This window comes from Pestalotiopsis fici (genome assembly GCF_000516985.1).
Source record: "Pestalotiopsis fici W106-1 unplaced genomic scaffold PFICI_Scf_9, whole genome shotgun sequence".
Classification (NCBI taxonomy): Eukaryota; Fungi; Ascomycota; class Sordariomycetes; order Amphisphaeriales; family Sporocadaceae; genus Pestalotiopsis; species Pestalotiopsis fici.
In genome coordinates, this window is record NW_006917099.1 from 524,728 (window position 1) to 545,623 (window position 20,896).

The 20,896-nt window shown below is 51.3% G+C and overlaps 9 protein-coding genes across 9 annotated transcripts; 2 read left to right on the forward strand and 7 right to left on the reverse strand.

The window, feature by feature from the left end:
* Positions 1-630: 630 nt before the first annotated feature.
* On the reverse strand, positions 631-1,884 carry PFICI_11578 (ATP-dependent RNA helicase FAL1; the record flags this gene model as incomplete). The annotated part of the gene is made up of 2 exons (XM_007840159.1): positions 631-689; positions 738-1,884. The coding sequence occupies 2 exons, from the start codon at positions 1,882-1,884 to the stop codon at positions 631-633; spliced, it is 1,206 nt and encodes a 401-aa protein (XP_007838350.1).
* A 413-nt stretch (positions 1,885-2,297) lies between these two features.
* Positions 2,298-3,803, forward strand: PFICI_11579 (uncharacterized protein; the record flags this gene model as incomplete). Its single annotated transcript, XM_007840160.1, has 1 exon — positions 2,298-3,803. The coding sequence occupies one exon, from the start codon at positions 2,298-2,300 to the stop codon at positions 3,801-3,803; it is 1,506 nt and encodes a 501-aa protein (XP_007838351.1).
* Positions 3,804-4,012: 209 nt separating this feature from the next.
* On the reverse strand, positions 4,013-5,896 carry PFICI_11580 (uncharacterized protein; the record flags this gene model as incomplete). Its single annotated transcript, XM_007840161.1, has 1 exon — positions 4,013-5,896. The coding sequence occupies one exon, from the start codon at positions 5,894-5,896 to the stop codon at positions 4,013-4,015; it is 1,884 nt and encodes a 627-aa protein (XP_007838352.1).
* A 708-nt stretch (positions 5,897-6,604) lies between these two features.
* On the reverse strand, positions 6,605-7,684 carry PFICI_11581 (uncharacterized protein; the record flags this gene model as incomplete). The annotated part of the gene is made up of 1 exon (XM_007840162.1): positions 6,605-7,684. The coding sequence occupies one exon, from the start codon at positions 7,682-7,684 to the stop codon at positions 6,605-6,607; it is 1,080 nt and encodes a 359-aa protein (XP_007838353.1).
* A 943-nt stretch (positions 7,685-8,627) lies between these two features.
* On the reverse strand, positions 8,628-9,635 carry PFICI_11582 (uncharacterized protein; the record flags this gene model as incomplete). Its single annotated transcript, XM_007840163.1, has 1 exon — positions 8,628-9,635. One exon carries the CDS (start codon positions 9,633-9,635, stop codon positions 8,628-8,630), a length of 1,008 nt encoding a protein of 335 aa, XP_007838354.1.
* A 2,834-nt stretch (positions 9,636-12,469) lies between these two features.
* On the reverse strand, positions 12,470-13,351 carry PFICI_11583 (uncharacterized protein; the record flags this gene model as incomplete). Its single annotated transcript, XM_007840164.1, has 1 exon — positions 12,470-13,351. The coding sequence occupies one exon, from the start codon at positions 13,349-13,351 to the stop codon at positions 12,470-12,472; it is 882 nt and encodes a 293-aa protein (XP_007838355.1).
* Positions 13,352-15,068: 1,717 nt separating this feature from the next.
* PFICI_11584 (uncharacterized protein) lies at positions 15,069-16,826 on the forward strand (the record flags this gene model as incomplete). Its single annotated transcript, XM_007840165.1, has 1 exon — positions 15,069-16,826. The coding sequence occupies one exon, from the start codon at positions 15,069-15,071 to the stop codon at positions 16,824-16,826; it is 1,758 nt and encodes a 585-aa protein (XP_007838356.1).
* Positions 16,827-17,384: 558 nt separating this feature from the next.
* On the reverse strand, positions 17,385-18,430 carry PFICI_11585 (uncharacterized protein; the record flags this gene model as incomplete). The annotated part of the gene is made up of 2 exons (XM_007840166.1): positions 17,385-17,573; positions 17,741-18,430. The coding sequence occupies 2 exons, from the start codon at positions 18,428-18,430 to the stop codon at positions 17,385-17,387; spliced, it is 879 nt and encodes a 292-aa protein (XP_007838357.1).
* Positions 18,431-19,664: 1,234 nt separating this feature from the next.
* Positions 19,665-20,479, reverse strand: PFICI_11586 (uncharacterized protein; the record flags this gene model as incomplete). The annotated part of the gene is made up of 2 exons (XM_007840167.1): positions 19,665-19,706; positions 19,775-20,479. 2 exons carry the CDS (start codon positions 20,477-20,479, stop codon positions 19,665-19,667), a joined length of 747 nt encoding a protein of 248 aa, XP_007838358.1.
* Positions 20,480-20,896: the final 417 nt, after the last annotated feature.

Sequence of the window (20,896 nt, forward strand, 5' to 3'; positions counted from 1 at the left end):
CCCCAGCTAGTTCGCGGTCTCGTGGAAGTGACGAGGAGCGGCTGATATCTCACTCTTATCGACTAGGCGTTGGATTGTCGCAAGTAATACCTGCCAGCACAGCTCCATGATATACGGGAGTGCTGTGCCAGTGAAATAATACTCCTTCCGCATACGTTTCGATATGCGGAATGGGTACAGTCTACTGCACATATCTTCGGATACCCCGGGCCTTAGCATGGAACGTCGTGCGTGGAGGGTCGGCGATGATGGCTGTATATTCCATAAGCTGGCGCTGCCATCGTTGTACCACTTGCGCTGTAGTAATTATAGCTATTTCAGTCACAAATTAAAAGAGGTAGCACATAAGCCAGGACGCAAAGTTGTGCAGACTAAGGCTGAAGTTGAGCTCAAACTCAAGGACTGTGATGCCGAGAAAAAAAGAGTTGCTTGATTTTGGTCAATCTTGTTTTATGCACTGCTCAACTTCTTGTCAGATAGTATTCAATGATTGCCTGGTTGCAAAGGGGGACTCACTTGTACTCTGACATGCCCCTTTCCTCCCACGCTTTGAAGTCTCCACAGAAACAATTTGCTGGTCCTTTATTCAGTACAAACGCCATTTTCTCCTCCTGTTGATGAAATGACATTCTACGAGATCAGATCTGCGACGTTCATTGGCATCTCATCGATCTGTGTAGAGTAGTACACTGTGCATGTTAGCGTTTTCCTCCGGTGAAACAGCAAATTGTACTTACACTCAATGTCGCGAAGAATGCGAACATCCTCGCTGGTCACAAAGTTGATGGCCACACCCTTCCGTCCGAAACGCCCACTACGGCCGATACGGTGAATGTAGTTTTCACGGTTGCTGGGCAAGTCATAGTTGATGACCAGACTGACTTGCTGAACGTCGATACCACGAGCCCAAACATCAGTCGAAATGAGCACTCTGCTGTTGCCCTGTCTGAAATCCTGCATAATACTGTCACGCTCCTTTTGGGGCATGTCTCCGTGCATGCTGCTGACGGTAAAGTTGGCTTCTCGCATCTTGTCGGTGAGCCAGTCGACCTTTCTGCGCGTGTTGCAGAAGATGACGGCTTGAGTAATTGTCAATGTGTCGTACAAGTCGCAAAGGGTGTCGAACTTCCAGTCTTCCTTCTCAACGGCAATGAAGTATTGCTTTAGGCCTTCCAGGGTCAACTCGTCACGCTTGACCAGAATGCGAACTGGGTCAGTCATGAATTTGGTGGTCATGTCGAGAACGTCGTAGGGCAGAGTGGCAGAAACCACCACAACCTGGGTAGCGGGCGGCAGGTATCTGTAGACATCGTAAATCTGCTCACGGAAACCTTGGTTGAGCAGCTCATCGGCTTCATCCAAAATGAGCATCTTAATATGACGAGTGCGCAGGTGGCGGCGACGGATCATGTCAGCAACGCGTCCAGGCGTGCCGGAGACAATGTGCTGGCCATAGTCGAGCTTTCTGATGTCCTCTCCAACGTTGGTTCCTCCGATACAAGCATGGCACTGGACATTCATGTAGTCGCCAAGAGCCATGACAACAGACTGTATTTGAGTAGCCAATTCACGAGTAGGCGACAAGACGAGAGCCTGGGTCTCGCGAACAGCCGTGTCGATCACCTGAAGCATGGAAATGGAAAAGGTGGCCGTCTTTCCGGTACCAGACTGAGCCTGGGCAATGGTGTCGCGACCCTTGCAGACCTGAACGATGGCACGCGACTGCACGGCGGATGGCGACTCGTATCCATAGGCGTAGATACCACGCAAAAGGTTCTCCTTCAACGACATGGACTCGAAAGTAGGATGAACTGTGACCTCCTTGGAGGTGGAGAACTCCATCTTCTCGTCGGCGCGACGATCGATACCTCCTCCTTCGGCCATGATGGTGATTTTCTTAGACTGATTCTGATGATTTGAGTAGCAAAAGCAATGAGACTTAGTCTCGGGATTGATGAGAATGGGCGATGACAGCGGATGAGTTGATGGAATGGATAAGGCTGCCAAAATTTCAGTGGGGCGAGTCGCGCTTTAGCCTCTGCCCCGGGATTTATTCAGGGCAGGTGGGGCAACTTTCTCAGCGTGGATTGGCTGTGGCGAAGGAAACGCGCTTGACTCTGGCCTGGAGCTGGCTGGCAGCTTTCCAAATTTCCAGGTTCCAATTCAGCCTCATCAAGCTCACAGTGTGTGCACCTAGCGCTGCTCGATTTCCAAATCAATTGCCTACTAGCAGCACCACTCATTCTTTTCTTCAGGTTCATTTTGATACTTTGCGCAACTGCGCACGAATCGCCGAGATGATCCTGGAAGAACAGCGTTTCCTCCACGAGGATCTTGAGCGCCTCGAGCAAGGTATTGCCGACCGCATTGGCGATGAGCCAAAGAACATTCGCGATCGTCTCACACGCGACCACCAGATTTCCCAGTTCCTCGATCGCATTTCCTCTCAGTCTTCCAAGCTGCTAGCTATCTACAACGATGCGGATAACTCGAGGTCAAAAGAGATTCAGCAGATTGGCACGGGCGACCCCATGGAAGAATTCTACAAGCAGCTTGGCGAGGTCAAGAACTTTCACTCGCGATACCCGAATGAGCCCGTCGAAAACCTCGAGCGCGCATACAAGCCCAAAAAGACATCTGAAGGCGACTTCATTAGCAATAACGTGGACTCCATGTTTACCGGAGAGGAAGCGTTTGGCCGCTTCTTTGACCTTCACACCTGCCACGAATCCTTCCTCAATCTTCCCAACGCCAAGCGATTGAGCTACTTGCAATACTTGGACCTGTTTGACAACTTCACGGCTGGTGCTGGTGGTCTCAAGAGAAGCGAAAAGCTGACCAATCAATACTTCCGTTATGTTGGAGAGCTGGCGCAATACTTGGAGTCGTTCATGCGGAGGACGAGACCTCTGGAGAATATTGACAAGGTTATCGCAGAGTTCGACAAGGAGTTTGGAGTATCCTGGGAGAGTGACTCGGTGGAAGGCTGGAAGCTCGAATCGGGTGCCTCCATCGTGCAAGCCAGCACAGCCGACGCTGTTTATTGCGAGGATTGCGAAAAGGAGTTTAAAAACGAAAATGTCTACAAAGGCCATCTCAACGGAAAGAAGCACATCAGAGCCGCCGCAGATCGCAAGAAGCGGATAGAAGAGTCGGGAGAAGCATCTAGCACGTCACAAGGGCCTAGAGGCGGCGAGTCTGCCGCTCGACTGAAGGAGCGCGCCATTGCCGAGAGAGAGCACAGAGTCAAGAAGCTTGCCGCTGCCATGAGCACAGAACGTGGCGACACGAGAGTGAATGTCGAGCGTAAGCAAGGTATGACGGAGCGTGAGCGCCAGCAGGAGCTGGACAACCTGTACAGCTCTACTGCTGCCGTCGTGCAAGGGCCAGAGAATGAAGAGGGCGAAGAAGGCGATGACGACGACAGGATATATAATCCTCTAAAGCTGCCGCTCGCATGGGATGGCAAGCCCATCCCGTTCTGGCTGTACAAGCTGCATGGATTGGGCGTTGAATTCCCCTGCGAGATATGTGGAAACTTTGTGTACATGGGCAGGAGAGCATTCGACAAGCATTTCAACGAGGCACGGCATATTTACGGTCTCAAATGTTTGGGCATCACGAACACTGCGCTTTTCAGGGATATTACAGCCATTGATGAAGCGACCAGGTTATGGGAAAAGATTCAAAAGGAGAAGAGGAAGGACAAGGACGACGGAAGTCTGGTTCAGATGGAGGATGCCGAGGGTAATGTCATGCCTGAAAAGGTGTACTACGATTTGCAAAAGCAGGGTCTGCTATGATGGCTCATGACAGATCATGTACAGTCGCGATTATTGAATGTCGCATCTAAAAGACTTGCCATGCGTGGACTTGCGAAATTCGAGATGATTGAAAAAGATTTAGTAGTCCTGAAGCCACCTAGATACCATCTTATTGCAGGGCTGGAATTGCGGACATGTTCAATACCTTGACACGAGATTTGGCGAAATTCATTACCGTGATTGCCATTCTACAGTCTACTCACTGCCGGTCGTCTAAGGAACTTTAACGGCATAGGAACGTGTACGGCTCGCAAAAATTCGGCGAACCCCTTTCCCAGGCTATCAAGCTTGGCCGAGCTGCTGACACCTCTGCCCAAGGCGCCGTACACGACAAAATGCACTGCTCTGATCCCTGGAAATTCTACACGCTCCATGTGGTACCAGTCCTTCCAGTCTTCTCCCATGAGCTCTTTGATGCGTGATCGAGTCAAGAAACCGCGCATCCACTCCCACGTATCGTCATTGTTCTGACGAGCCCTCGGTGTGAATCCGACATTGACATTGGCACCCTTATCGCCAGAACGCGCAAGGAGCACATCGCCGAGCGGAACCATGCGGGTAGGACCAAAGTCGCCGGATGCCCGGGGCGAGACGGGATCGTAGTTCTCCCTCGCTTCTAATGGTTCCGTCTTGAGCGGCACTCCTACTTCCCATCTCCTGACATTGTCCGTTGGGCCCCCAATGATGCTGACAGCTTCCTGGATCTCATCCTGACTCACGAGCGCGGGAAAGTATCCGAGGAACGGCAACGGGTCCGTCATGAGCCGCCAGTCGAGCGTACAATTCATGCCGGGAAAGTGCTGCATAAAGTTGTAAACAATGGCGCCGAGCACGGCTTTGACAAGCTCGGCTGTGGCCGCCTGCACAAAGATGCGGAGATAAGTCGTTGCTGCCAGCTGGCTTCTCGGATTGGCCTCGGGAACGCCAACGCGTTGAAGCTCCAGGAGATCGACCTTTTGCGTCAGGCCCCACTGCTCCATCTTGTCTCGGAGCTGTGCTTCTTGAAGATCATATTTTCGATCGACTGCATAGCCAGTAGCATTCATGGTCAACTCGCCCTGGAACCCGCCCTTGTAGAAGACAGCGAGCTTGGTAGTCGGTGGCGGCGGGTAGCCTTTGGCCCGGGAGACGTGAACACGATTTTCTCCAACTTGTTTGACGATGACGTTTTTCAGTTCTGCCTTGACATCGCTGTTCAAGTAGATTGTGCCCTGCAATTCGTACAGCATCTGGCACTTGACAACCTCTTCCGTGACGATCCCCCTAAGCTTTTCGTGTTTTGTGATCACGCACTCTCCCCTTTCGTCAATTTCTGCAATCGGGCATCCCAAATTCAGGAGATCCTCGATAGGATACTCATCAAATCCAGCATAGTTACCCCCTGTACCATACGTGCTGCACTCGATGAGGTGCCCAGCAAGAAGTGCACCAGCCAACTCATCAAATTGGTCGTCTCTCCAGCCATGCCACCAAGCTGCGGCGCCTATCACGGGGCTAGCATCTGCCACGCGTCCACAGATGATAATGTCTGCACCCTCGTCCAGCCCCTTTCGTATAGCTCGGCAACCAAGATATGCATTTGCAGCTACGATTTTCTTCTTTGGGTCATTGAGAAAGTTCTCAGTGTCCTTGGCCAACTGCACCTCCTCGTTCTTGGCGTCAAAGTGTGGAAGTTTGCCATTAGCATCGCGCTTGAGGATATCGTGAACCTTGAATGTGAGATCATCTCCTTCGACCCAGGCCACCCTGAGATCATATCCCTTCTCTCGCGCAAGCGCATCCGTCTTCTCGGCGAGCCCTCTGGGGTTCAGAGCCCCACCGTCAATGACAACTTTGATCCGTCGCTCGTGGATGGCGCCGAGGGAGAGCTGCAAGCCATCCCATGCCGTTGATACCCAGCCAGGATGCTCGCCCCTGGCGTACGCCTCGGCATACTGTGCGAGATTGGCCTCGGCCAGATAGTCGCCAGTGATCACATCAACTGGGCCAGCCGTTGCCTGGTGAAGCATGAAATCGCCCTGATCGGGTATGGCACCGGAGCAGTTGGCGATGCGTACGGCGCGTCGTGGCATTGTGTCAGTCTGGAATGAAACAATAGAAAGCTGTCTTCTTATTGTCGATTTGGGAGCCAGCATAGATGTCAACTTTTGGATACGGTAATCCGGAGTAATATTTGATCTATCCAGTCCGAAACGCCGTCAACTCAAAGATGCCGAATTCAAGATTGATTAAGAAGGCGAGTTTCAGGCACCGTCGTGGAAAGTTGATAGATCCCATCGGAGTATAAAAACCGATAAAATCCTTGGAAGAGCTATCTTTCATTGGTCGGCTTGTGCATGGGGTATACTGGTTCCCCCAGACTCTCCCCGCGTTGGTGTGAGGTTCTCCGCATTGCGTGGTTCGAACCTCGGCAGCCACTACACCATGACCGGCGATTGATGAACTCAATTTAAGCCTTTTAGAGCTATGGTCAAAAGTACGTCCAAGTGATGGGACGTCAATTGGTACTTTTCTTATATGCTTTGATTAATCTAGTGATCACTCATTGTCGAATAAGGTGGCGCGCCTGTGATTTATATGATCCCATTCAGATCACAAATCCCACCATATAAATATCATGTCGGTTCCCATAGAGGGAGACGATTTCCAGGCGAATTTGGGACAAAGTATGAGATTGGGAAATGGTACCGACTATGCCACAGGTACAAGCAAGCATGTATTGAGACGAGCCATGATGATTAATGATCTAATGATGTATAAAGAGCGGCGGTAACAGGAAATCACATCTTGTCGAACACAGGGGCTCGCGACCTCGACGGCTTCGAAATGGATGGCATTGCCAAGGGTTTCTTTGGTCTCAGGGCCAGGAGTCCATTTTCTTCGTCGGCTATGGGCCCAGCAGCACCCCAAATGCCGTGTTGCTGATTCCTCTTCTTGCGGTCCCTGCAGAAGCATTGACGAGGTGAGATCGTGAGTCGATCGGCCCGGGCAAAGATGGCCAGTATGCAAATCATCTGGAATGCCAGTACAATGGTCAAGGGCACCATTTCGAAAGTGAAGCTCCAGATGAGCAGCGAAAACATAAAAGTTGGCACGTAGAGCGGGCCAGCAATGATGGAACGGATTGGCCAAGTCTTGGAGGGCAGCTGGCCCTGGACATGTGCAATCTCTGTATGGACCGCATTGGCTCTCAGGGCTTCTGCGCCGGTGAATTGGACTGTCTGCAGGTGAGAGAAGCTGGCAAGGAGGCCAACATCGCGCTCGGTGTCGCGGACCGGCACGCCAGCCTTCCAAGTCTCCCACATGGCGATATCCTTCCACACTTCCACAACCCCTGGTGTAGGGCTAAAGAGTCTCAATTCGAGGTCTTCGTGATTTCTGTACATGATCCAGTTGATGAGGATCTTGTCCGTCCATCTGAACCAAGGCAAGACGGTAACGTGGTCAATTGAACCGGCACGTACCCTGGCCTTGAAAGGTTCGCTGAGGTATGCAACCTGTTCCTCTGCAGGCTGTGCCGCCTTGGGCCCAGCTAGCGTAGCTTCAGTGAGGTTGATGCGAGCCTCGCCCAGATGCAGGAGCAGACTGTCGGTGGTCCGGTGGCTCTCCAGCCGCCAATCAAGGATGATGCCATCGCACTCCGAACATTCGCGTGAGCCGCGATTCCCACCGAATTTGAACGACTTTGAGTATTCAACAATAGTACTCAGTTCGCCGCCGAGTCGAAGATTGGTTTGAATGTACTCGTCGCGCTGTGAGGTGGGCACTGACGGCGACGGGAAGAAGAACCACGTTGCCACGAGACAAACCCAGGTTAGTGGGACCAGCCCGAGAACGCGTGATATTGTGCAACGAGGCATTAGGGAGGTATCAATGAATGGACGCAGCTCACGGGAACAAGGCTGCACAGAAGAAATGTTAATAGGAGCAGGCGACCATGAGGCTCATGGTAATAAGAATAAATGGTTGTGAGATGAAGGCATTCAGTCGCTTTCTCTAAAAGTCAGGGGCCAAGGTCAAGGTCTTCGAAATGTTTTCCCTCCATACCTAGGGTACCAGGTGGGGCCCGCTAAGTAAACTAACTTAGGTGCCTGAGAGCCGGCTTGGCACCTTCAGGGGAGGTGGGGAGCTTTGGGAACCCTCCAAGCCCCTTCAACCGCCTTAAAGTCTGTCTTGCAGGGCTGTTCATGAATCATTAGTAGCGTTGAAGAAGCAAGTCAGGAACCGAAACGACCTCGGGAGCTCAACCGGGCAGACGATGTGCAAAAAAGACAAGTATCCTTGCCTCCATCACCGCTAGTGAGATCAGGAGTAGGGAAATGCTCTTATTCCGCGTTCAAGCTGTCTTGGTCATCAGATTGCGCCTTTTGGAACTATCCTACAATCTACTCGCCAATTCTCTCTCGCTTCCATCCAAGTACGATTTTACTCATTGCTTCAAGTCAGAATCTAATCCCAAGGTCATCCTACACTTAGGGCTCCAGTGTCTGGCGACCGGACATCAGCTCATGTAGATCACTGGCAAATTTCCGCTCTTTAAATTCCGCTTGAAAACTGGTTCATATACTAGATGACATTGTTTCTAGCCCAAAACTGTAAGACATGGATTCATAGGTTCAACTATACCAGTAACACTTCGTCCACTTCGAAGACTGACACACTTATATCAGACATAGTATTTCACCCAGATTCTATAATGCGACAAATACAAAATGATTTCACCTAGCAGTTGACTAAAGTCGTCTATAGTCGCCAGCCAAAATCCATCTATCTCCGAATAAAAAAGCCAATTTTCAATAACCACTACTTGGCAGCTTTTCCAACTTTGACTAACTGACAGCCGATACCTGATCCACCACCCCAACTCCGGTGTGCAGTTTGGATGTCCTCCATATCCCAAACAGTCTTGATAGGAACAGCAATGGTACCTTGCTTTACCAAGTCCAGCAGAGCCGTAACGTTTGGTATATACGTCGACGAACTTCTATAGATGCCATAGAAAGTGGTGCGCTTGCCACAGAAATTGAGATTGCGGGCAAAGAGCTTGACAATCGGCAGCGTTGGGTTTCTCTGTACCCCGTCGCCAAGAGAGTTCTTGTTATTTCCATAAGCGACGAGGATGCCCCTTGGACTGAGAATGGAGTAACTCTCGTCGAAGCTCTCGAACCCGAGCGGGTCAAAGACAGCATCGGCACCGCCCAGTGCTTCCATCTTGCTAATCCACTCCTTGTCTGTGTAGACAAAGGGCGTCGCGCCGTACTTGCGAATATCTTCGTGGTTGCGCCCGCTCGCCGTACCGTATACCTCGGCTCCTTGCAGCTTGCAAAGGATCATCAATGCTGCACCGACCGCACCACTCATGCCGTGGATGAACACCTTTTGGCCTTGCGTCACTTTTGCTGCCTGCATGACCATTCCGTATGCCGTGTTCCAATCGCAGGGAAGCGCAGCTGCTTGCTTGAGGTCGACGCCATCGGGCACCTTGACGCAGTACTTTTCAGGCTGATTCACCAGCTCAGCTTCTGCGTCGTATTTGGTCAAAACCGTCACGACATCGCCCGGCTTTAAGGTCGTGCAGCCCTCTCCAACAGCGCGAACGGTTCCTACCAGACAGTATCCTGGCGTCAAGGGAGCCTTTTTCTGAAGTGGGTAGAGCCCCAAGCGCATATTGACATCGGCGCCATTGAAGCTGGAATATTCTGTCGCGATCTGTACGTGACCAGCTGGCGGGTCTGGGCATACATCGTCGACTACCTTTACCACGTCCGCGTTGCCAAACTCGGCTATGACAACTTTTCGAATAGATGTCATATTGCTTTGGTGATAAATGCTAGGGGGAAAAGATGATGCAGAAGTTATTTTCTGATCACCCAAGAAAGTGAAAAGAGTGATAAATGGGCTGAGAGTGTGTGAATATATGATATCTGATGGAGTTGTTCAAAAGGTCAAGGACAAGTATGATTTTGCTGTATTCTAGTGAACTCGGTGCAGGCTTGTGCGAAGTGAAATAGTGGATTGATTTGGACAATTATTTCATTTTTGATCTCAAGAGGGTCACAATGCTTTATATATATAATCATCAAAGAGCTCCAAACAAGCAAGCAAACAAGCATCATGATCCTGCCATACTCCCGGAAGTTGAATATAGTCGGCGGCGGTGGATGTCAACCGCCGGGCATGTGGCAGTGCGCCACGGACTCGGTTTGGGCCGACTCTCTGGATAGCTAGCTGCTAAATTTCAGCGCTATCTTACGAGCAACGAAGTGGTCGGCAATATTGACTATTTCATTGAATCGACTGGCTCGATTAAAGATTTTGACCTTCTTGTTGACACTATTATAGGTCAAAACGCCTTCTAATCATATAAACTCGCTCCATTTGCGAGTATATACTCATAATTTCCTAATATGTAGTACATCGTTTGGCCCATTGAGGCAACTAACCTCCGTAATAAGTCCGCAGAGTGCCGACCGAGTGCTCCGAGCCACCAATGCCCAGACGGACCAAAGTCTCTCCGCCCACAGTCTGCCAGCACTCGCATCCTTTGTGTGACCCCTTGCCGCCAACCAGCAACCTGCAGCCACATCCTGTCTTGCAAATATAGCTGGTGTGGCGATGCATGCTGGATCATAGACCAAGGCGTCCATGAACTACAATGTAAGTGCGAGTTAATTCGACCGTTCGGATAGAATTTAGAATTCTTCACCCGGCACTCGAATTTACGGCGTCTTTTTCAACCGACGAATACGCATGGAGCTTACCTAAACTGTGCCGCAAGATATTGCGGCGCCTACCTATGGCTAACAGCTGCAATCACACGCAGTGATGCCGACAACAGTCCACTCATTCTGCATTCTGATCATTGGCAACATTATCGCAAGGGTGATAGCAACACTTCAGGCTCACAGAAAAACGAAAATAACTTGGTCTGTGTTGTTCAGCCTTTCCTTTTATGCTACTTGGCAGACTCCACAGACGTTTCGTACTCCGTAAGCAATCCTTCTGTTTGGATTTTAACCAAGCACCAGCAATGTCGTGTTGGTATTCAATTCTTGTGGCGGCTATTAATGAAATACGTTGTCAGTCTTTCCGATTTTCCACATTATACTTTGTGACATTACAGATTATAGACTAAATGTATTCATATGTTCATCACCCTCGACAACGGAGTCATCAGTATGCTGCTTGGCGTTTCATCGATTGCATCGCAATAGACCATGTATTGTATACAAATAATTTATGTGACAGTGTATCCCCACTTGCAAAAAAATAAGAATATATGGTTTGACTGAGTTACTGACATGAGAGGTTAAACACAGTCCAGATATATGTGCTTGACTTATCAATCCTTACCAACATGTCAAAAGCAGCGCAAAGGACAGTAACTGCGACGACATTGCCGAGTCGCTCATTGAGACTGGAATGATAAAAGAAATAAGCATATTCTGGTGTCAGGACAAAGCCGTGTACTTCAGAACGCGACCACCGATATCGGGTTTCGATATGGGTTCACTTGGTTTGTGCCAGTCACCCTAGATGTATGAACCAGGCCCTTTCCCAGGTCAAGTTGATCATGTCGGTAATCCACAGCGGAAGATCCTCCCACCTACCGTTCTCAAATTCGCCCGTCTGATGATCCCTTCTGAATGATTGGCTAGATAAAGGTTGAGGGGAAATAGAAGTTTGAGTAAAGACAGTGTGACCTTCACGACGTCTACTAGCTGTCAATTGACCTGGCAGCCAATACTGATGCCTCGATACTCACTGTGGTCAGGAAATACCTCTTGTATGGAAGATGCCATGTTCCCACTTGATACTATGTAGTAGGACCGATCTCCAGCACGCCATTAAAGCAAGGGGAAAATTTTGACATATGATATGGATTATTGAATGGGTTTGCCGAGAAGTACTCAAAGGATAGCACTTATTCACGAAATGCAACCTACCTAGGCAGAGCTCAAAGTACTGTGATGCCGACACGTCGGCCATACATTGTAACAAAACTCATTCTCAGACATGGACAACTTCTGATTGGTCGTAATCCATCCATACTTACACAAGCCGGCTATTTGGTAAGCTCATCTTTCTTTGCCAGCAAAGGTATACCTTTGTAGATCAACTTTCGACTATTAGAAACTACGCGCCCTATATGCCAATATTAAGCAGTATTATTCTATGAGCAATTGCTCCCATAAACCTAACCCTTGTCTTTGGCATCGGAACGCTTTCTCTACGTCGTGTGCTCGATATCATGAATTTTATTCCCTGGCACAGCACTAACTCGTGTTGTTAGCTGAACCGGGAGGATGATCCGACTTGTCCGTTTGCATCCTCAGCCACAGAATTGATATATACAATTGTGTCATACTAAGGCGAAAAGCTCCTGATGCGATGGGCTCAACAACCATCATGTCGGAGAGGCTATTTTCTCAACCATGCGGAATATCAAGATCACTCGTGAATCGTCTGATCCGCTTGGCACCGCGTCGGTATAAGACCATTTGCGAATGCTGTGTACCATTCCAAGGTCACGAACCAGGAGATCTGTTCTGATCAAGGCGGATTGCCACCCTATCAAGGTGTATGAAGGGCATATTTGACACATCAGACCATCCATGATCATGAAGATACGAAAGCCATCTAAATCATATAGTTCGCATGGATTTGAGCGTCTTCACTGCCTCTTGCTGTGCTTCCATGGACGCATATATACTCATAAGCTTGAGTAATCTGTTCTGACCGGCGGGCCCAGACCTTTTGGCCTCTTTCAGAGCTGCTCCAAGGTCCAACAGTAACGTGCTCCGGCATTTGGCCATTCTGTCGGCTGCTTTCTTGACAAAAGAGGTATCCCGTCCAATCGTATCGGCCAGCGTGTCAATCGCATTGTACTGTGTTGCCAGACCCGCCAGCTTGGTCACGCTGTTCCGCGGCACATCATTATCTTCATCGTCGTCATCGTCGTCTTCGCTGTCGTCGCTATCAGGGGCCGCGCCGTTGACTGCAAGCCGGCTCTCCAGCGACTCTAGCTTATCGTTGAGCTCAAGGATCCGGCGTCCTGCCTCGATTTCTTTCCGCGTGTCTCTGAGCTCGGCGTTGAGAGCTTTCGCTTCCTGGCCTCGATCCGCAACCTTGACCTTCACCTCATCTACCGCCCTTTTAAAGCCCAACAGCCCGACTCGCACATCCTCTACCCGCTCATCGCCGCCCTTCAGCTCGCTTCCTAGGCTGAGGAAGCTGGTGTAGTTGGCATTTACCAACTCCAGAAGCTCGGAGGATATTGCAGCACTGCGTTCCCTCAAATCTGAGCGAAGATCTTCGAGCGTTTGGTGTCGGTGTGGGAGCGAAGAGAGATAGTCTGCGGCATCGAAATCGGCAGCAAGGAAGTCGCTGCGCGGGAGTGCTGTCGGGAAAGGAAGAGCGGTGGGATCGTCCTCTTCCGTGTCTGACGATGAGCTCGAGGGAAGATTGAACGTCCTCGAAGGTGCAGACGTCGACGGCGACAAAGGATTAGAGGTCTGAGGCGGCATTGTAAGTGTTGTCGCTCGGAGGGCCGACCTGAGCGACAACCGGAACTTCAAATGCGTGGATGAGTAACGTCCTGCAAGGAGCCAGCGTACCTAGCTCGTAGGTAGGTGATGCAATTGGAAGTGTGGGGTTGTTCAAGGTGGGTTGGTTTGATGCTAGGTGGCCAGTGGCATCCAAAGGCGGCAGTTGAGGGCGATCTTGGGGGCACCCCACGAGCAGCGCTGCGAGATTTGGACGCGCGTAGCAAGGCTTCTTGGCTGTATGTGTCAGCATGCACAGGCTTGACAAAGCATCTTATGAAGTACAATTCCGATATTAAGGACACCTCATTATCATCACCATGTTCCATCTGTCAGGATATAAAGAGGCTCGGCCTGAAAGCCATGTAGAAGACGATGCCAACAATGGCGGTAACTTACCGACCACCGACCTGGAGGACACTGACCTTGGACCTCAGCTTCAGGGGATCCACCACCCAGTGACTGACCGACCGACCGATCGACCGACCAAACAACCACATGGCCCAGGCACCAATAACCCGCTAACCAGGACCAATGCACCACCATAAAGTCAATGCTCACCTCTCAAGTCAGACCTCGCGTGATACTCGCCTGTTGCTAAATTAGAAATAAGAACTCCAAGACTCCCCAAGAAGGGCCTGGCGAGACTGCAATAGGTTAGGACCTCCGCCTCGAATTCTGTCCGCGGCGCCCGCCTGCCCACTGTTCAGGGCCTTCATTCAACCCCAGCTCGGCGCACCGAACGGCGTTAGTTAGCAGGGCCAAGCTGGGCACACTTTCAAGGTCCTTGTATCTTACACTCAAAGCAGGCGTCAACTCCGGTCTCGCTCCTGGCATTCTACCACGCTGCTGGCACCAACAACGTCGATTAATCCGAGTGTGCCCGATCTTCTGCCCGCGGCTCTCCACCCATCTGAGCACTTTGCGCAAATTTTCAGTTGACGAATACGGATCATCCCTTGACCGGCGCGCCATGTGGGCACTCGGTTGAGGGATCCTGGCATTATCTTATCAATCTGATCAGTCCATCTCTGATCAATTCCATCTCTGCCTCATCCCACACTTACCGGACCCCCCTCTTCTGCCCGCCATCGTCTCCGGCGTAGCGGCATAAAGGCCTGCAAATTCTGCGTGAGGCCTTGGCAGGATATTAATATAAGGCCTTGACTGCCCATTCTTGCGTAATCTCTCTTTTTGCCCCTGTTCTCGCTTTTTCGAAAACAATCGTTGTCTATCTTGACGCACACCACGGACGGGATACAAGCACAGCCACCCCGACCCCGAGCCAGATTCAGATCATCGTGTCTGGACTGCAAAACGTCCCGGGCACTCGGCCGAGGACACTGGACACTCTCGGAGCTTAGTCCTCAGTAGTCTTGCCCACAATCTGATTATTCTGGTGCAATACCAACTTGACAACTCGTCGTTGCCGGATCATCTCTTGCTGTCGCTTATCACTGTGCCAAGTCGAGGGTTTTACTCTTCTGGTTTTCGTTGCCGCCAGTCCCTCGCTACTCCAGATCTGTCATTTGGTACCTGCATGTTATCCTGGACCCCGTGGACACGACTCACCTGAAATCCGAAACTCCGGCCCGCCTATCACTCCTGACCTACCTACTACGGAGGCCGTATGCACACCAACGTACATTACACAACTACTCACACTGCACACGAGCTTTAGGTTGCATTCCAAAAGGCCATGGCAAGCCCAACCGTTCTCACGCCCTCTATGCGTGCTGAGAGACCGGGCAAGCTGGCCATTATGCCCGTATCAGCTGCACCCTCACATGGCTCGGCGATGCATGTATCTCCGAGCTCTGGTGCATCTACGCCGACGTCTGCCAGCGGGCCTCAATTAGCCATGAAACCCACGCCCGCTGGTTCGCATCATATCCCCTTAGCAAGCATGGCTCCTACTCCAGAGCCTCATGCTCAACAGCCCAAGGTTGGCATCACCAGCAAGGAATGGGTGATCCCACCCCGACCCAAGCCAGGACGGAAGCCGGCCACAGACACTCCTCCTACCAAGCGCAAGGCCCAGAACCGTGCAGCACAGAGGGCATTCCGAGAACGCCGGGCTGCTCGTGTCGGTGAATTAGAAGAGCAACTTGATGATCAACGTCGCGAGCAAGAGCAGATCGAGTCAGACTTGCATGAACGCATCAGCGGCTTGGACCTCGAAGTGCACAACCTTCGGAGCCACTGTTCAACGCTCGAAGCCATGCTAGACAAGGAGCGCAAGGATCGAGAGATGCTTACGAATGAGCTTGAAGCTACTCGAAGACAACTTCGGGATGAAAGGGCGAGCGTGTCATCCCGTCATGCAAGCCTGCCTGGCTTACACGCTGCACTCTCGCAGCATCACACACCACGGAGCAGTATTGCCAGCACTCATTCGACCCACAGGAACTCAACCTTTGCTATATCCCAGCTTATCAGTCCACCGAATCCCGCGGAGTTGGGAAGATCCAACGATGGAAGATCCCACGAATCTGGTTGTGACCGCTGTGACCCAAATGGTCCATGCGCATGCATAGAGGATGTCCTTGCCCATGCAGGGCCTGTGGCGGAATGCGGCAACTGTAGCCTCGGATCAAGGTGCGAATGCCTCGAAGCCGCTCTAAACACATCAACCAATACAGACTCAGACCTGAAGCGAAGACAATCTTCCACCTCGCCACTCGAACCAGAGGAAAAGAGACAGAGACAAAACCACGATGAAAACGAGATCGACTTCACTGCCATGTTTTCCCGTAAAAGGACGACGGCCGTTGTCGAACCCGCACCAGAACCAGTACAACAGACCAACATGATGCCACCCCGCGACTCCTGCGGCTTCTGCACAGAGGGTACCTACTGTATGTGTGCTGAGGCAGCTGCCGCGGAATCACAGCTCGCGCCCATTGGGTCACAAGTGCAGACTCCCCCACCAGACTCGGACAATGACATGGGTCCCATTGCTATGGAGTTTACAGCAACAGGAGCGGTCAAGCTTCCTCGTCTCTCCAGTCTGAACCGTTCCAAGGCTGCCACCAACAAGCCTAGTAGCTGTGGGCCTGGCGGGCCTGGCACCTGCGCTCAGTGTATCATGGATCCCAAAGCAGGCCTCTTCTGTCGCAGTCTTGCTGCCACATTGGGTACCTCTGGCAGCAGCTCCAAAGCCTCCGGTGGTTGCTGCGGAGGTTCCGCTGGCGGCGGTGGCTGCTGCAAGTCAAAGCCGGCTGCTAGTCCAAACATTGGTCTGTCTGTGGCTGATGCTTACAAGACTCTGTCCAGCCATCGTAACTTTGACAAGGCATCAGATGACATTGCCTCATGGCTTCCCAAACTACGGGCTGTGCCAAGGCCACAAGAGGTTGGCGAAAGCAACGCTAGACGCTCTCATATTGAAGTTGAAACAGCAAGTATAATGAGTGTACTCAAGGGATTTGATGTCAGATTTGGAAGAGAGCCCTAGTAGATACGCTGTCTGTTTGTCATCTGTAAACATTTTTTTCGACGGGCACATGTAAATACCCTTGTGGGAAGGCATAAAAAGGGGGATGTATTGGACTTTACGGCTTGGGGAGGCAAAGATTTGTTTTTTTTCTTCTTACGGCGTTTATAAGGACATACCAGCACCAAAGAGTGCACTCATTGAGGTCACGAGACGATGACTAGAAGGGTAGTCAAAGGAGGAACAGCGCCATTAACCTATGTGGAATCATATATCACTTTGTGTGAATTATCACCATTGCTGCTGCCCATGCATACACGAGACTTGTGATGTACGGGTTTCATTTGCCTTTCACAAGCTTGTCGAATGGTATTGAATACCTATTTGCCCGGGCCTTCAACCCTAAGAAATCTTCTCAGTTCACGATTGTGTCACAATGGGATGAAGTCACGATAGCATAATTCAGTACATGGTTGAATATCTGAACGTAAATATTTGAGGAGGAGCAACAGATATACGTATAGAAGTATGTAGTGAAATACCAAGCCCGAAATGTAGGAGGCCAGAGGGCACCTACGTTCAAACGATTGTGCTAGAGGCGCTGCTGCTGGTGTACGACGCGGTGTCGCTATCGTAGTCGGTCGTCTTCTTCCTACGAAACAGGTTCCTGAGCCATCCGAATCGGAAAAAGCCCCCAGTGATACGCTTTTTTTTCTTGACGTCGACGTCGATAATACGAGGTGATGGTGAGTGGCAGTAGCACGAGCACTGGGTGCGGATTCGTTAGCATCTTACTTTATTGCAATAATGGAACACATGAGTCGCGATTCCGTCAAAGTCTTTGGATCTCTCAAACTTGCAAGAGCGACTAGCGCACAGTGATGCGGACCCAGCTCAAGAGATACTAAGATGGAGGAAATGGAGACATTGCTTACACAGCCACAGCAGGGCTTTGGCGGCTTTCCAAAGGGGTGGACGGGAGGTCGCATCGGCGGAGGCATTCCTGGACCCATCATTCCCGGGGGCATCCCCGGAGGTCGGATATTCGGATGACGGCGATTCGTCTCGAACGAGATGGTCAAGTCGACGGCCGCGGCGTAGAGGTAGTCCAGATCCTTGATGGGATCAACGATGGCCAAGCCCCTCTTGCCGGCTGCGTGGCAAAGCTTTTGGGCCTCATAGGCGAGATCAAAATCCTCTTCGTCGATGGCGGCAGTAGCAGCTTCGTCATGCTTGGTGTACTCATCGAGCTTGTCCGTTGCCGTCCTCTTTTTCTTTTTCTTTTCCGGCTCACGCGACAAGAGCGGGCTCGGGTCAAGACGGATGAGAACCTTGCGCAGCGCCTCGGGCGTGACGCTGCTGCCCTGCGCCTGATCGTCTCTGTCCACGGTGACAACCAGGGCTTGGCGCGGCAGGTACTGCCACAGACGCTTGGCTCTGAACTCGAGGGACTCCCACGTCACGTCCAGCATCGGCGGCGGCGAGGCTATACTGAAGAGCTTCTCAAGGTTGATGAGGCGGGCGTCGACATTTTGCAGCGTCACGTCGAAAAAGGCCTGGGCAATGTCGACGCCCTTGTAACCCTCAAGGGTGGCAATCTTCTGTACGAAGAGATGCTTGGCCATGGTGTTGCCTTTACAAACCGAGCCGGTTCTATTACTTGAAGAGACAAGGTGTGACAAGGGGGAGTCCCGATCGGCTCCTCTCAGAACATGAGAGGGAAGACCGCAAAGGACTGTAAAGGAGGGCTGAGGCAGCTTATATACCGCCAGGTATGTTTATCGGCAAGGCTTCACAAACGACGCCTTCTTATTCGTGACATCCTTGGGAGCAATGCGACAATCTATGTGGACCAGGCTTTCAAGTCCATTTGGCGCAAATGTACAAAAGTCCGCAGAAAGACGACATGTCAGACTCGCAACGAAGCTATACCGGCATTTGCATGGCATGGCGCGCTGCGCTGAAAAAGAAGGTGGTCTGTCACCCCTCGCGTCTGTATGGCCTTTTTCGTTTCGGTGAGCTGGATCGTGCATCATGCGCAATGGCTTTAGAACATGTCCACGTCTGCGCGCATACACAAGCGTAGCAGCGCCAGGCCAGTGGGAGTCGCGGGTCGCTTAGAAATTCATGCAAGGCTGGGAGCTAAAGAGTCTGGGGGACGGATGACGGCAGCTGAAATAGATGCAGGCATTTTCTTCTGCTCCATCTGTCGTTGAGCTGCTGACTCTTGTCTGCAGAATCAAGGCTACTTTGCAGAAGCCACAAAATGTAGGCGAATCATGTATCATGTGACGTGCAGTTCGTTTAACCCATCTTCAAAGTGCGCATGAGACGGGTTCCGAAAGGACCTCTACTCACCAATGGTCTTCAGTCTGGTATATCGCGAGCATGATGGCACGGCTGATTGGGGTTGAATTGGGGTCAGTGCAGTATATATTGACATGGGTGCGATCCGATATATCGTGGGCGCCGGAGCCCGACGACATTAGGAAACAAGGTCCTGTGGGACTAAATATCAATCCAGTGTCATGCAATTCAACATAGATAAAGTAACGTTCGAGTCGGCAACAACGTGGTTCGTGATCAACTAAACAATGTCAAACATCAGCGATGCCTTTAGCTGGATGCTCACCCTCCCATATCCTGCAAGACTTAGGCTGATGACTCACAACGCCGTGGCAATGAAGTCTGACCCCAATGAACGGCGCGTTCAAGGGTGTTGAGAGAAATACAATAGTATTGTTAAATTTGCATGCCCGACCAGGCTGGAAATATGTACATTGAAGAGACAAGGCTCCGAGTCAGATAACAAAAGCGACATCCATTGAGGCAGCCTTATCACGCTTAACCAGTGTGTCCTCAAGAGCTCATGGCTGGCACGGTGATCTTCTCGATATACCACTGGAGTCATGGTTAGTAAAATCGCTCTTACCAACAACACTGTAAGACAAATCCATGATACAACTTACAGTCTTGCCACCGTCCGAGGTGGAAGGAGTGGTGTACTCGGCACCATACTCGCCGTAAATGGTCGAACCCCAGTTCGCATCAGCTGCCTTGAGGACAATGGTGGTGTTGACATAGTACTGCGGCTCCACGGTGCCGCTGCCGTCGACGCCGTTAAAGTCCTGCAGCTCAATGGCCGTGTTCCAGAGGTTGGACTGCTGCTTGGAGACCTTGGTGTAGGTCGAGAGGACGTTGCCCGTGACGGCGTCGGTCATGGTCTGCGTCCACGAGTACGTCGACGTGTCGGTCAGCTCGTAGTTGAAGATGATGCCGTTCTCGTAGTTGACGTCGGCGGTGCGCTCGTCGCCGACGAACTGCGTCGTCGCGCCCGAGTCGTCGAGGCCGTAGACCTCGCTGGAGATGCACCACGTCGTGTCGGCGTTGGTGCCGCTGCACTCGCTCTGTCCCGCCGGGTAGGAACCGACGATGGACTGAATGAGGTCGTAGCCGTCGCCGTTGACACCAACGCCAATCCAGGCAAACATGTAGCCTCCCTGGTCCGAGGGCATCTTGCCGGGATACATGGTGGATGTGGTCGAGATGATTTCCGAGCTGGTCTCTTGGAAGCCGACAATGGGGCCCCAGCTCACATCACGTCTGCCGAGCCTTGGGTGAGATGCGGCGGCTGCCGTTGCGGCAAACAGACCGACTGATGTCTTGACGTGCATGGTGGCTGTAAATGAGAGAAAATGTGTATATACAGAAAGAATGGAATGGAATTTAGTACTTCTGACTCCCAGAGGCAGAATATTTTCAGAAACGAAGGACTTGGCAGTGCTGGTCTGTCAGAACCATTCTCATGGGAATCATTGCCATTTAAAAGTCGTCTCGATACCCCCGGGGCATCGTGGCTCCGCAGACTGAGAAGAAAGTCATGGTCACGAAAACGGATCGCGCCGTGACAGGGTGCTAAAGTGGAATCGCATCACTGGCGGATCACCCATATTTTGTATGAAACAATCAACACCCCACAGAGACAAGGATGGTTCGCCCACTTCAAGCTTAACTCAATTCGATTGTTCCAGGAACCCGGGTCAGTTGCCTCCGTCATATTAAACCCCCTTCTTCAAATATATGATGTTGAA